The 13091-nt window shown below is 43.3% G+C and overlaps 1 protein-coding gene across 3 annotated transcripts in view; it reads left to right on the top strand.

Annotated features, from left to right (window-relative positions):
- The window catches only part of FBXW8 (F-box and WD repeat domain containing 8), a 117331-nt gene that overhangs the window by 29417 nt on the left and 74823 nt on the right, over positions 1-13091 (top strand). For all 3 annotated transcript variants that reach the window (XM_043976826.1, XM_043976825.1, XM_043976824.1), the window contains one exon: positions 2513-2601. In XM_043976826.1, coding sequence (XP_043832761.1) covers positions 2513-2601 — 89 coding nt within the window. The remainder of the gene's footprint in view (positions 1-2512; positions 2602-13091) is intronic.

Genomic DNA, 13091 nt, shown 5'->3' with positions numbered 1-13091 from the left:
AAAAAAAGAAATGTTCATTTCAAGATTGACAGGAAAACTGGGCAGTGATGCCATAGATCTGGGTCTGTATCTCCATCACTAAGCATAGGGCCTAGCACATAGTAGGCACTTCAGAAGTGTTTATTGATTAATATACTGTTTTTACAACGGGAGGCAGCTATGTCAACTGAGACAAGAACAGGGATGAAGAGTAAAAGGAGATTAAGTCAAATGACTGGGAAAGCAAGATGATGTAATTCGGGTTGTACAGTTTATAGCGTGGCTATGGCCTGAGAGTGAGGAATAACTCAGCGTAGCTGACTGAGGTCTTTGTGCCCAAGAACCATCCATGAATGAAGCCAGGGGAAGGGTTATCACTGATGAAGTCTTGCCTCAATTGCAAGATAGAACCTGTAGAATCAAACAGCTTTGGCCCTTGTTTTCTGAGTGTCCAGGAAGGCACGGCCTTTTCTGTGCAGCCTCCCCCCTTCCCATCAGGATCTCTCTAGCTGCTGAACTCGCATTTATTTGGTGCTTAATCATCTCGTGATAGCTCCTGGACAGCTCCCGTGGTTCTTTCAGTTGGCTCAAGTATATGCCTTCTCTCCCGTCTTGGATAGATAGGGAGCCTCTACATGTAGTAGTCACTCAATGGTTCTTTTTTTTCTAAAGGTTTGATTAATGCTTTTGTTTCTTTAATCTCATTGTCACTTCCCAATGCTCACATGCTGCACTGCCGGTCTAGAATCCTCCCTTAGGGCAAAACATTCCTTAAGTAAAATACACTCCTATCCTGACTGTCTTTGACAACATCACCCCTGCTCTGTACAACATCATGGGGTGCCACCTTTTTACTTAGAGAAGGCAGGCATGTTTCATTATCTGCCCTCCGGAATTAAGATGATTTTTCCCCAATACTTCTTGAAAAATCAGACAAGGTCAAATTAGAAATGGAAACTTCGCTGTGTCAGGACCCTGACACTTAGGGGTTGGGGTTGTCTTGGCTTCTCATCTCTCATCGGATTACTAGCGATTAAATGATAACTTTGCCATTAACGGGAGGAATCATTAAGTTTCATGTTGCCAGGTAGGATCTTATCTAAATTCTAGCATGATAAGCCAATAAATGATGATATTCCGTTGTTATATTTGCTTTATATTGGAATAGACTCAGACACCACTGGTCAGTTCAAGTCAGTTCAACTCAGCCACTTACCAGATGCTTAACGAGTGGTTATGTCCCCGGGCCAATCAATCCCTGTCCTCCTTTAAAGGTCTTGTGGAGTTGGCCTGCTGGTAGGTCAGCTCCATTTTGTTCCTGACACTTCCAAAGCCCGGGCTGCTATTTTTTGGGCGCAATCTATGAGGCTGCCCTAAAAGGGACCTCAGGGTCCCAACATTTGGGATAGACCTGAAACTAGAGCTAAGTCTCTGGACACTTGGTAATAATATTGTACAGCTATTCCAAGACCTTCTGAAGGGCCCAGACTACAGTGGCACCAGGGAAAATTGTTGGGCTTGGAGACATAGGCCTTGCTTCAGATTTCAGCCCTACCCCTTAATACTGCAGGGTCCTTGGAGAACCTATTTAATCTTTCCTGTTCAGGTTTCCTCATCTTTAAAATGAGTAGATTAGTCTAGGTCAGTGGTGCTGAACTCTAATAGAAGGATCTCCCTGCAAGCCCAAATTGACTTAGAAAATCATGATCTATCTTGTATTGTATTTTGAAGGCAGCTGGGTAGTACAGTGGACAGAACACCAGGCCTGAAGTCAGGAAGACTCCTTTTCCTGAGTTCAGATCTGGCCTTAGACACCTACTAGCTGTGTGACCCTGGGCAAGTCACTTCCCCCATTTGCCTCGGTTTCCTTATCTGTAAAATGAGCTGGATAAGGAAATGGCATACCACTCCAGTATCTTTGCCAAGAAAATCCCAAATGGGGTCACAAAGACTAGGACATGACTGAAGCAACAGAACAATAAAAATTTCATTTTTATTTATTTTGATAAACATTTCCCAATTACATTTTTTTTTTTGGTGAGGCAATTGGGGTTAAGTGATTTGCCCAGGGTCACACAGCTAGTGTTAAGTGTCTGAGGCTGGATTTGAACTCAGGTCCTCCTGAATCCAGGGCCAGTACTCTCTCCACTGTACCACCTAGCTGCCCCCTCCCAATTACATTTTAATTTGGTTACCAAGACACTGGATAATACTGCATCTGGGGTCCCTTCCAGCTCTATGATTACCCACATTACCTTATGATTACCCAAGTAGTGTTAAATGGGCTAGTCTTAAGAACTTTTATCTGTATGGGTTTGGGTTCTAAGGGAGAAAATGTGGAGGTGTATCTATAGAGATAACTGTATACACACATATATTTAAACCCCTCTATTTTCCTTATGGTTCAAAAGATTCTGAAAATGGCAATACAATCGAGGGCATGTTAAAAATTGCTGTGAGACTTTCCTAGATGTTTTCTTACGAGATGATCTCAACAATAGCTTAAAAAATATTCCCAATTTTTTTAATGCAGAATCGCAATGGTGCCGTGAGCCAGCTACAGTATGAGCTTGGGAAAGTTCTCTGCGATGTCCATTCCTGCGACGGTGTTGTTATTGCTGGGTGAGCAGAAATCATTTTTACTTTTTCCTCTTATGTCTCTTATGCTCCCTTGTCCTTTAAGATAGTCTCAGACATAAGTCTTTGACTGAGAGAACCTAATTCTTAGGATGAAAGGTTGCTTGTGATTAAGTTCTCTGCTATTTCCAAGATGCCTCTCACTGCCAGGGTTCTCCAGCTCATAATGAGACTCAAACTATAGAATCAGCCTCCTGTTGAGCGGGATCCTTAAGCCATTTGTCTTAATAAGACTTCCTCAGCTTTTAAATTACTCTTGTGGCATGTTGTGTTGGGTTTTCATTAGGGTAAATAGTTTGTATTTTATGAAGACATAAAAAAGTCAAATGAGAAGAAGAAGAGTTGGTACAGACCAGTGTCTACACTAATTCTTTCTTTTTGAAGCCTTTATTATGATGAAGGGCTGTGACCACACATTATCTTCCTTCCTCACCACATAGTATATATTTGCTGTTTAAGCTGCCTTGAAATAGTCTCTTTATGTATCTTGATGCACTAGAAGTCTAATTTCACTCTCACATCTGTAAATTTCTCTGCATTCTGCACAGAAAACCACTTATGAATTCTTCATAAATTGCTAGAGATTCCCACGTTTTTCTGTAACACCATACTAGGAAGACCATTTTTCTCTATGGATCAGGAATGTTTCTGCATTGTTGTCAAGAACAAATTAGAAGTCTTCAGAGTTTTATTTCAAATTTGAGTGACTCACCTAAAAGAATAGCTTACCCAGGGGAAAAGCACCTTAGACATATTTATATTGTAGTAGCAAATAGGTCCATTTCTTTAGTGAATATAAAGAAAGCTTTCCTTAAGTAGCATTCTCAAATGACACTCAAGTTTGGACTGAAATTCCAAATGGTAGGCAGGAAGGTTTTAATGGACAATTAATGTTTTGGGAAAAGCAGTATTGAGTAACTCTCATTGGCAATATTTGGTGCTTTTAACATACAACATATGCCCGGGAGGAAAGCTGTCTTCCCACTTTGTCCTCTTATTTATGTTTACTCAGATTTCAAGATTAATGCTGATCTTGAGCATCACAGAACTATTTTATACTCCAGACATTTGTAAAATGTCCTGCCAGTCCAAGATGAGTGCCACTGAAATATGTCCTACCTACTTATACTAAGTACCAAAAAGTGAGCCAGAAAGCACCTTTGTTTCGAACTAGCTGGGTGACCATGGGTAGCTCAGTTAACTTCTTTGTGCCTCATTTTCCTAATCAGTCCAATGAGAAGATTAGACGAGAATGCCTTCAGATGTCTTTTCCATTTCTGGCATTCTGTGATTCTGTGACACACCCAGAAGGCATACTGCTTCAGTTAAGAGGAATGTCTAAAACCCTAAAATATCTAAGACTCAAGGCCGAGACGTGGTCCCTTCTCTTCTCCTACTCTCAGGAAACCAAACATGGGCTTTTCATTCTCGAGATGATCTTTGTGACGTGAAGACCACCAGCACTGTGTCAGTCCTTCCTTCATTCCCTCTTCTGCTGTCCGAGATTTTTTTCTTCAGCCAGAGTTTCATGAATCGATAGCATGAAACTTGATCTGTGGGTCAGAGCAGGCTCCTAGCATCTCCTCTTTCTAAAAGAGCCTTCAGTTTATGGCCTAACATCAGATAATTCAATCTCGCCTGTATGTTCAGCATCTTGTGTTTATCATGAAAATTTTATCCAGTGGTTACGATGCTTGTTTTCTGGGTCAGAGCTTGAATCCCTTTTCATTTGAGACAGTGGTGTTTGTGGTTACCTCACTCCCAATCAATGTTGTATTCACCAGGCTTTCTACAGTTATGTTTCTCTGAGGATTTTCTTAAAGAGCCAGTAACCATTTCACTATTGCTTCCCTGTGTTTTTTTCTTTCATTCCTTCTTTTTAGTTTCCTTTGACACAGATGGAATCGCATGAGAATGTCCAGGTTTAGTAGTTTTTTGTATTTAGGCCTAAAGTGTATGTATCAAAAACTTGTCTTTTATGCACCAAAGTATCTTTTACTTTTTGGTCTGTAGAGACCACCTTTATAGTATCTATTGCATCCCTTCCTTCTTTTTCATTCCCTCCAGTAAAGGAGTTTGTAGATGTGATTGGAACCACTGCCCATTATCTTTGGGAAGCTATGGTGCATAAGGCAAGTCAGAAGACAAGAGATAGATAAATGTACTGATTTTTCAAAATGGGGATGGGAAGGGAAGAGGCAAAGGAAAAGCATTGACTTAAGATGGATTCCAGAAACTGCAGGAGCATTCATTCCTAGCCACATTCTGGATACTTGAAAAAAGAAAGTGTTGTGATCAGTTCAGGATTTGCTAAGAAGTAATTGTATCGAATGCCTGTCATTTCCTTTTTTGATTTGATCAGAAGAATGGTAGATCAGGAGGACACCATAACCTTCTTGTATCTTGATTTCAAGAGGACATTTGACTGGGTCTTTCTTAATTTCTTAGTAGACCAAATTGGAGCAGAATGAGCTGGATGAGGGGACAGTTAAGTGATTGAAGAATAGTTGAGCAATCCATGTTTATGGCTTGAGGGGCTCGTGTGGACAGCAGTTTCTCCCACTCCTAAAGCAACATTAGTGAAAGTTCAATCCACATCAGTAGGCAGAGAGTGTCCATGTTAAGGAGGACCTGCTGTTTTCTGTCCAGATCAGATCTGGAGGATTATGTCCACTTCAGGTCCCAGGGGTTGGCAAACTAGACTGGGCCTACAGAAGGGCCAGCCGCCTATAAGGAAAGCTTAGGAACTACTTCCTCTCAGCCACGACAGAAATGATCGCGCCCTTGATGCTGCCATTGTCCACAAGGGACCACTTCTGTGTTGGTGACCTCCCGATTCCTTTATCTGATCACAGTCTGCTGTCATTCTAACTGCCCCCCCCCCTTTTTTTAAAAACATTTTAAATTTTTATTTATTTATTTATTTCCAACTCCTTCTGCCTCAAGACCTAGCCTTCATCCTCACTCTGACCTCCAGTCCAAAAGAACCTCTCAGTTCTCTCCCAGGCTATCAGCCCTGCATTAGCGACACTCTCCTCCCTTCTCACCTTGACCCCTTGGGGAACCTGGTCAGCTCTCTACTGCCCTCTTCAGTCCCTTGCCTCCTTACTCTATTGCTGATCTTGCCTCGCCAAGCAGGCCTCAGCCTTGGATCACTCCCACCATCCACTGCCTTTGCTCTTACTCATCTGCTGCAGAATGAAGCCAGAGAAAATCACGAAATTGTGTTGACTGGGTCCATGACAAATGTATGCTATGTATTTTTTTTTTAATGGGAAGGGGAATTTTTGGTTTTTGTTTGTTTGTTTTGCAGGGCAGTGAGGGTTAAGTGACTTGCCCAGGGTCACACAGCTAATAAGTGTCAAGTGTTTGAGGTCAGATTTGAACTCAGGTCCTCCTGAATCCAGGGTCAGTGCTCTATCCACTATGCCACCTAGCAGCCCCTATGCTATGTATTCTTGACTGGGCCCTCGTTATAGCAAGGCAATCCTTTTATATCTCCCTAATTAACTCACTATCCCACTCATTGCCCTGGCTCTTCCAAACCTTTTCATCCCTCTTCAAAGCTCAGACGACTCCCCCTCCCCCATGTTCTCAGCCGGGACTTCGCCTTATATTTCCCTGAAAATATTGAGGCCATTTGCTTAGAGCTCTCTTCTCTCCTCATGATGCCTTCTGCCACTCTCCCCTCCTTCATCCCTGTCTCACATTAAGATGTGGCCTTTCTCCTTGCCAGGGCAAGCAAAAATCAGCTCATTCCATTCTGTCATTTCCAACAAGGTGCCCCTCTGTTACCCTACCCTCACTTATCTTCAATCTCTTCTTTCTATTTACTGCTTCTTTTTTAGCCTAGAAACCTACCACAGCCACCCCACCCTCAGAAAGGGCTCAGCTGATCTGTCCGCTTGCACTAGCTATTGCCCCATAGCTTCTGTTCCCTTTTGTGGCCAAACTCCTTGAGAGGGTCATCTTTCCTTCCTCTCCATTTCCTCTCACTCTCTTCTTAATTCTCCACAGTCTGGCTTCCCGTCTCATCAGTCTACTGAAACTGTTCCCTCCAAAGTTACTAATGGCCTTTTCTCAGACCTCATTCTTTTTGGCATCTTTGCAGCCTTTGACACTGGCAGTCACCTCTTCTCCTGGATCCTCTCTTCTCTTGAGATTTCTGTCACAATGCTGTGTCCTGGCGCTCCTCCTCCCTGTCTGACTGCTCCTTTTCAGCTTATTTTGTAGGATCTTTGTCCAGATCACATCCACTAAAGGTGGGCACATTGTAGGGCCCTGTCCTTGGCCCTCTTCTCCTTCTGTACTGTTTTACTTGGTGATCTCATTCGCTTCCATGGATTCACTTACCATCTCTATCCTTAGGATTTGCAGATCTACTTATCTGACCCTAATCTCTCTCCCAATTGTGTATCTATGACTTTAAACAATACACACTCTCTCTCTCTCTCTCTCTCTCTCTCTCTCTCTCTCCCTCCCTCCTGGTAGATCCTGTGTAGATACACTGTATATAAAGCTGAATTTAAAAGGGCTTCCCTACTGGAGTTAGCTACCACATTCTGGAGTGTCCTGCCTGTCCTGCTTGTGAGGTCGCTAGCTCACTTGTCCTGTGTCCAAGGTGCTTACTGCACACTTCCCGATAAACTGCAAAGCCACCTAACTTAGGTGGGATGACTGCATCAGAAAGTTCCCGTGTATAGAACATATTGTCACGGAAAGGCTGTTGTTCAGAACTGTTGAATGGCAGGCTCTCTGATCAGACACTGTGACTGAGGCAGTGAAGTAGATTTGACTTTTAAATGAAGGCGTTTTGCTTTTAATTTCTACAAAGACAGGTGAATTTAAAAGATGATTTAAAAAATAAAATATCTTCCATTGTTGTCGAAAAGAAGTCCAGACCAGATGCAAGTGCAGACCCACCTCCCCAGCTGCCTGTGGGTCATCTCATGAGCATCTTCAACTGAAAAGGTTCAAGCTGAGCTCATTGTCTTTCTCTGGTACCTTCCTCACTTCCACTTGTCCCCATTCCTGTTGAGGGCACCACCAAAATCCCTGTCCTCTAGGCTCACCAGCCAGGTGCCTTCTTTGCCTCCTCATTCTTTCTCATCCCTTGTTTTCAGTTCCATTCAATAAACACTTATTAAGTGCCCTCTGTGTGCCTGGCACAAGAAAGGCCCTGCCTTTGTGGAGTTTGCAGTCTAGTGGGGGAAGCAACCCAGAAGCTGGATGCAGCCTAACTGAGAAGTGATTAGCAGAGGGAAGGGGCTGGGATGAAGAGGGGCTGGGAAAGGCCTCCTGTAGAAGGGGGATTTTAGTTGGGCCTTAAAGGAAGCAAAGAAGGCCCGGAGTCACAGCAGAGGAGGGAGAGTGTCCCAGGCACGGGGACAGCCAGAGAGATGGGGGCCCTTGTTGGTGGAGCAGCCAGGAGGCCAATGTCTCTGGATCAGAGAGTGTGTGCAGAGGAGGGAGGTGTAAGAAGACCAGAAAAGTGGGAGGGGGTGGGTTATGAGGGGCTTTGAACCCCAGAGGATTTTGTATTTGCTCCTGGAGGCAATTGGGGGCCAGTGCAGTTTGGTGAGTACATGTCCGAGTGGGGGGTGATGAGTGGGGGGAGAAAGGGGTTGACATGATCTGACTTGTGTTTTAGAGAAGTCATTTTAGCAGTTGGATGGAAGAGGGACTGGAGTGGGGAGAGACGAGGCAGGGAGACCCCCCCAGCAGCTACTGCATGGTCTGGGGTGAGGGATACAGGACCTGTGCCAGGGAGGTGGCCTCATCAGGGGAGAGAAGCGCGAGTATTCCAGAGATACTGCTGATGTGGAATCACCAGGCCTTGGCGACAGCTCGGATCTGGGGGGTGAGAGATAATGAGGAATCCAGGATGACTCCTAGGTTGTGAGCCCGAGGGACTGGGAGGATGGCAGCGTCCTCTGTCTGTCTACTTTACATCTTCTAAATATGCCTCCATCTTTCCTCTGACGCTGCTATCGCCTTAGTACAGGCCACCTAGCTGCCCCCCAACTGGCCATTTTCGATGGCTGCCCCCCATGTCTAGAACGATTTTTTTCCTGATATCTGCCTCTTGGCTTCCTTTAAGTTCCAGCTAAAATCTCACTTTGTCTGAGTAGCTTTTCCTAATCCCCCTTAATGCTACTTTCTTCTCTCTGTTGACTATCTCCAGTTCGTCCTGTGTATATCTTATTCTACATAGTTATTGGCATGTTCTTTCCCCCATTAGGCTGTGAGCTCTTTGAGGGCAGGGACTGTCTTTTGCCTCCCTTTGTATTTCCTGTGCTTAGCATACCTGACACAGAGTAGGCCCTACAGAAATGCTTGTTGGCTGACTGACACCCTATGAGAATAGTAGAGGGAATGTCGAAGGATGTTTAGTCTGAGAAGAGAACACTTAGGACCATATTTGAAAGGTTTCTCTCTAGAAGAGAGAATAGACAGGCTTTGTTGCTTCAGGGTCTTATTCAGAAGTAGGACCAATGCAGGGAAGTTGCAAGGGAAGATTTCAGCTCAGTGTTGGGCTTTCTGACTTTCTTGTAGCCAGAGCTGCCATTTGCTTCATCACTTGTTTGTCCAGCATGCTTTAGAGGAGATGCTTCATGGACTGGAAGGTTGGATTAGATGACCAAGGTCCCTTCACATGCTAATGAGACACGGCATCATTTAAGATAAAACCGAAGCTTTTGTTTTAGGCTCTAGTAACATTTTGAGAAAAAATGTAATTGTCTTACTCCATAAGGTTCTTTAAAAATAATGTCTTCTTTACTCAGACATCAAAAAAGAGCTTTTCCATGAGCACAGCAGAACACAGAAAGAGGGTTCTTTATGAAGCTGTGAATATCCATCTCATACTGCTTGGGTTTGTTTTTTTTTTTAACCTGAATTTCCATTTCTAGAATTCTGTCCTGCTTGTCAGTGCTTCCTTCAGTTGTCTTCTGTGCGTTTAAAAAATGTCAGCGTGGCCTTGTTGCTGTAAAGTGTTGTAACCATATATGATTACCCTCTTCCATGAGGAGTTTTTCTGAATTAATTTCCCTCCCTCCCTTCCTTCCTTCTTTCCTTCCTTCCTTCCTTCTCAGGGCAGTGAGGGTTAAGTGACTTACCCAGGGTCACACAGCTAGTAAGTATCAAGTGTCTGAGGCTGCATTTGAACTCAGGTCCTCCTGAATACAGGGCTGGTGCTTTATCCACTGTACAACCTAGCTGCCCCCCCCCCCAATTAATTTCAGAAAAAGAACTGTACTAGAAAATTCAAAGTCATAGCTGCATTTTGAAATGTCTTTCTGGGAACAAAGATTTAGCACAGTTTGGGTATTTGTTTATTTAATCAGTAAATTTTAGGTGGATCAGTGAGAAAATTGGCCTTGGCCCTGCCTACAGAAGTACCTGGCGCACCGTATAGTTGGTGCCCTGGTTGGTTAGAGGCCATGCCTCCTCTGTGGGCTTTTGAGCACCCACCCAATACTAGGTACTTGGGTAATGTTAAGGAGACTTGGAGCATATCTCCTTTTGTCTGAGAAGAAGAGGTGCTTTCCTTGGGCTTATTACAGCAGCTGGGTGGTGGAGCAGGGATGCTTTGGGTGATGGTTGCCCCAGAATCAGGCAGGGCTCTTTTGGGTGTTCATAACCAGAGACAAGAAATGGAGGGACCAAGGTGAGACACCATGCCAGTCTTGATTCATGGGTCTCAAAAAGCTTCCCCTCCCCCCCACTTGCTGCCTCATAGTTAAAAGTGTGTTGAAAACAGATGACATCATGAGTTCAGAAAGGTCAAATTATAAAACCTGATCTGTCGGTCTGGTTACAAGTTGACATAAAGTGTATTCACTTGACTGCCACCTAGTGAAGGCAAGCATCTCAGGTGAAACCTGGAGCAGAAACTTGAGCCTTGTGCTCATCGGAGACCCCTGTGCCAGCTCAGCCTCACCATTAAGCTATTAGCTTACCCAAAGCTTTTATCAGATGCCCAAGAGTACGCTGGTGTTTGGCAATAAATTCCCTCCTCACTGGTGCTCCAGATTCCTAAGTCTGAAGCATTTCAGCTCTTAATAACAAAGCATGATTTTCTGCTCATCTTTGAGGGCCTCCTTTTCTTTTGGTTAAAAAAAAAATTAGCAGTCATTTATTTACAAAATGTTTTCTTTGCAACACTCATAATTGTTACTCTTTTCTCTTCCCCCATCTTTATTTTTGATCTAGTTTTTAGTCAACAATTTTCACTCTTCTTGGAAGGGACATTTAATTTATTCTTGCTTCCTTGCAGTCCCTGTAGGTGGGAAAATTCCTTGCCCTTCCCGTTTCTTCTAATCATCTCATGCCTTACAAGAACAATTATTTTTCCCTTTAAAATTTGTATTGCATTTTATCTTATAGTTTTCTTAGATTGTATCTCTAATTTATGTTCTCAAATCTCCACAGCGAATCTCTGATCCTTTAGTCACCAAGTAAGCCCTCGTGGGCCCAGCAGCCGTAGTTGTACCAGTTCAGGTTGACTTCCCCAAATACTGTGGACGCCAAAGTAGAGAACATTTCTAGTGTTCTGTTTAGCATCAGACATCTAGCTTACATGTCCTTGAATTTAGATGTCTGCTTCTCTAATTGATTCTGTTTGCCCAGAACAAGGACTTTATCATTGTCTATAATTAGGATTTGTTAGATGGAGGTTCTTTGCTCAAACATAGACATGAGTCAAAGATAACTTCCCCTATTACCTCATTTCCAGCTACTTCACCCTCCATATTTCCCTTAGTAGTAGGAGAAGTATACTCATTTTATGATTGAACAGTCTTTTGTATTCACCAAATTCTTTGGCATTTTTTTGCTTTCCATTTCAATATGAAGCATTCCTCCTTGGATTTCAAAATTTTGTACATGTGAGAAATGAAATTTTGGTTGGTTTGGTTGGCATCTCCTTTTTTTCCGGTTAAGTTAGATATTGTTTCTGAAGTCTTCCACCAAACTCCCCTCCAGGGCTTCATCATGGCATGGAATTAGCCCTAGATGCTTCAAGGGTATGCCAACAGAGCCCAACCTTTAGCAGATGCTACCAAGGTGGAAAATGACATCTTTTTTCTTAGGACTGGTCTAGCTGAGCTCAAGGAAGCTCTTACCAAGTTGGCCAAGGCTGACAAAGTTTTTGGTTATAGCAGCTCTCCAAGACCATCTGATGAGTTGTAAAGGGGTTGCTAAAGAAGTAGGAGAAATATCTTCACCATCAAAATCAGAGCTCCTTGGAGTATGGTGTACCTGGAATACAAATCCAGATTGGCGATGGTGTTGTACGTTTCCTTATACACATATTGTGTTGTTCACTCAATTTTCGAGATTCCTTCTTCTTTAAAACATGGCTTTATCCTTTGCTTTTGTCTCCCTTTAGAGCCTATTAAAGTGGTCCCTTTGTGACATGGAGGTGACCCCGTGTTTGCAAAGGCTGTGATAGTAGTGTAGGTACTGAGCCAAACATACTTTGAAAATGGGCCTGGGAGGACCAGCCTGACTAAATTGTGAGAAGTTCACCAGTTTGGTGGCAAAGGGATGACTTTTTCAGCCAGAGCAACTCGAAAAAGATCATCTAATGTAGAATGACAAGTGACTCGGTCACAGTGGTAAGATCACAAATCATTGGTGCATGGAAATAAGTCCTTGTTATTATGATGACTTTAGCCACTGTCCTATGAAGAATTTAATCATTCAATTAGATTTAATTCAATTAGTCATTCAATTCAGTTTGGAAGGAATGCTATGGCACATCTGGACAGTGTACTAAAAAGCAGAGACATCACCTTGTTGACAAAGGTCAACACAGTCAAATCTATGGCTTTTCCAGTAGCAGTGAATGGCTGGGAGAGTTCGGCTCTAAGGAAAGCTGAGTGCTGCAGGATCGATGCTTTGAAATGGTGATGCTGGAGAAGAGTTAAGAGTCCCTTGGACAGTAAGGAGATCAAATCAGCCAATACTTAAAGAAATGAATTCAGACTATTCGCTGGATGGTCAAATACTGAAGCTGAAGCTTGCATACTTGGGCCACCTGATGAGAAGATGGGGCTCGTTGGGAAAGATTGAAGGCCAAAGGAGAAGGGGATGACAGAGGTTGGGATGGATGGATAATGTCATGGAAGCAACAAACATGGGCTCGGACAGACTTTGGGAGAGACTGGAGGACAAAAGGGCCTGCTGTGTTGTGGTTCATGGGGTCTCAGAGTCAGACTCAGCTCAACAACAGCAGCGGCAGCAGCAACAACAATGTGTAGGGCACTGTGGGAGGCCCTGTGGAATATACAAAAATGAATGACATCTTACTTTCATAAAGCTTATGATCTAGTCAGGAGATAGGCCCCACAAGTCACTGTAATATAAAATACAGCATGTGTCTAAGAAAGGTGCAATCAATTACCATGTAATCACTGGCCTCCTTTTAGCCCCTTTAAAATATTTCTATATTTATTAATGTACTTCTGTTG

This window comes from Dromiciops gliroides, chromosome 1 (assembly GCF_019393635.1).
Source record: "Dromiciops gliroides isolate mDroGli1 chromosome 1, mDroGli1.pri, whole genome shotgun sequence".
NCBI lineage: Eukaryota > Metazoa > Chordata > Mammalia > Microbiotheria > Microbiotheriidae > Dromiciops > Dromiciops gliroides.
The sequence above is the reverse complement of the archived record's forward strand: the minus strand, read 5'-3'. Positions and strand labels throughout refer to the sequence as shown.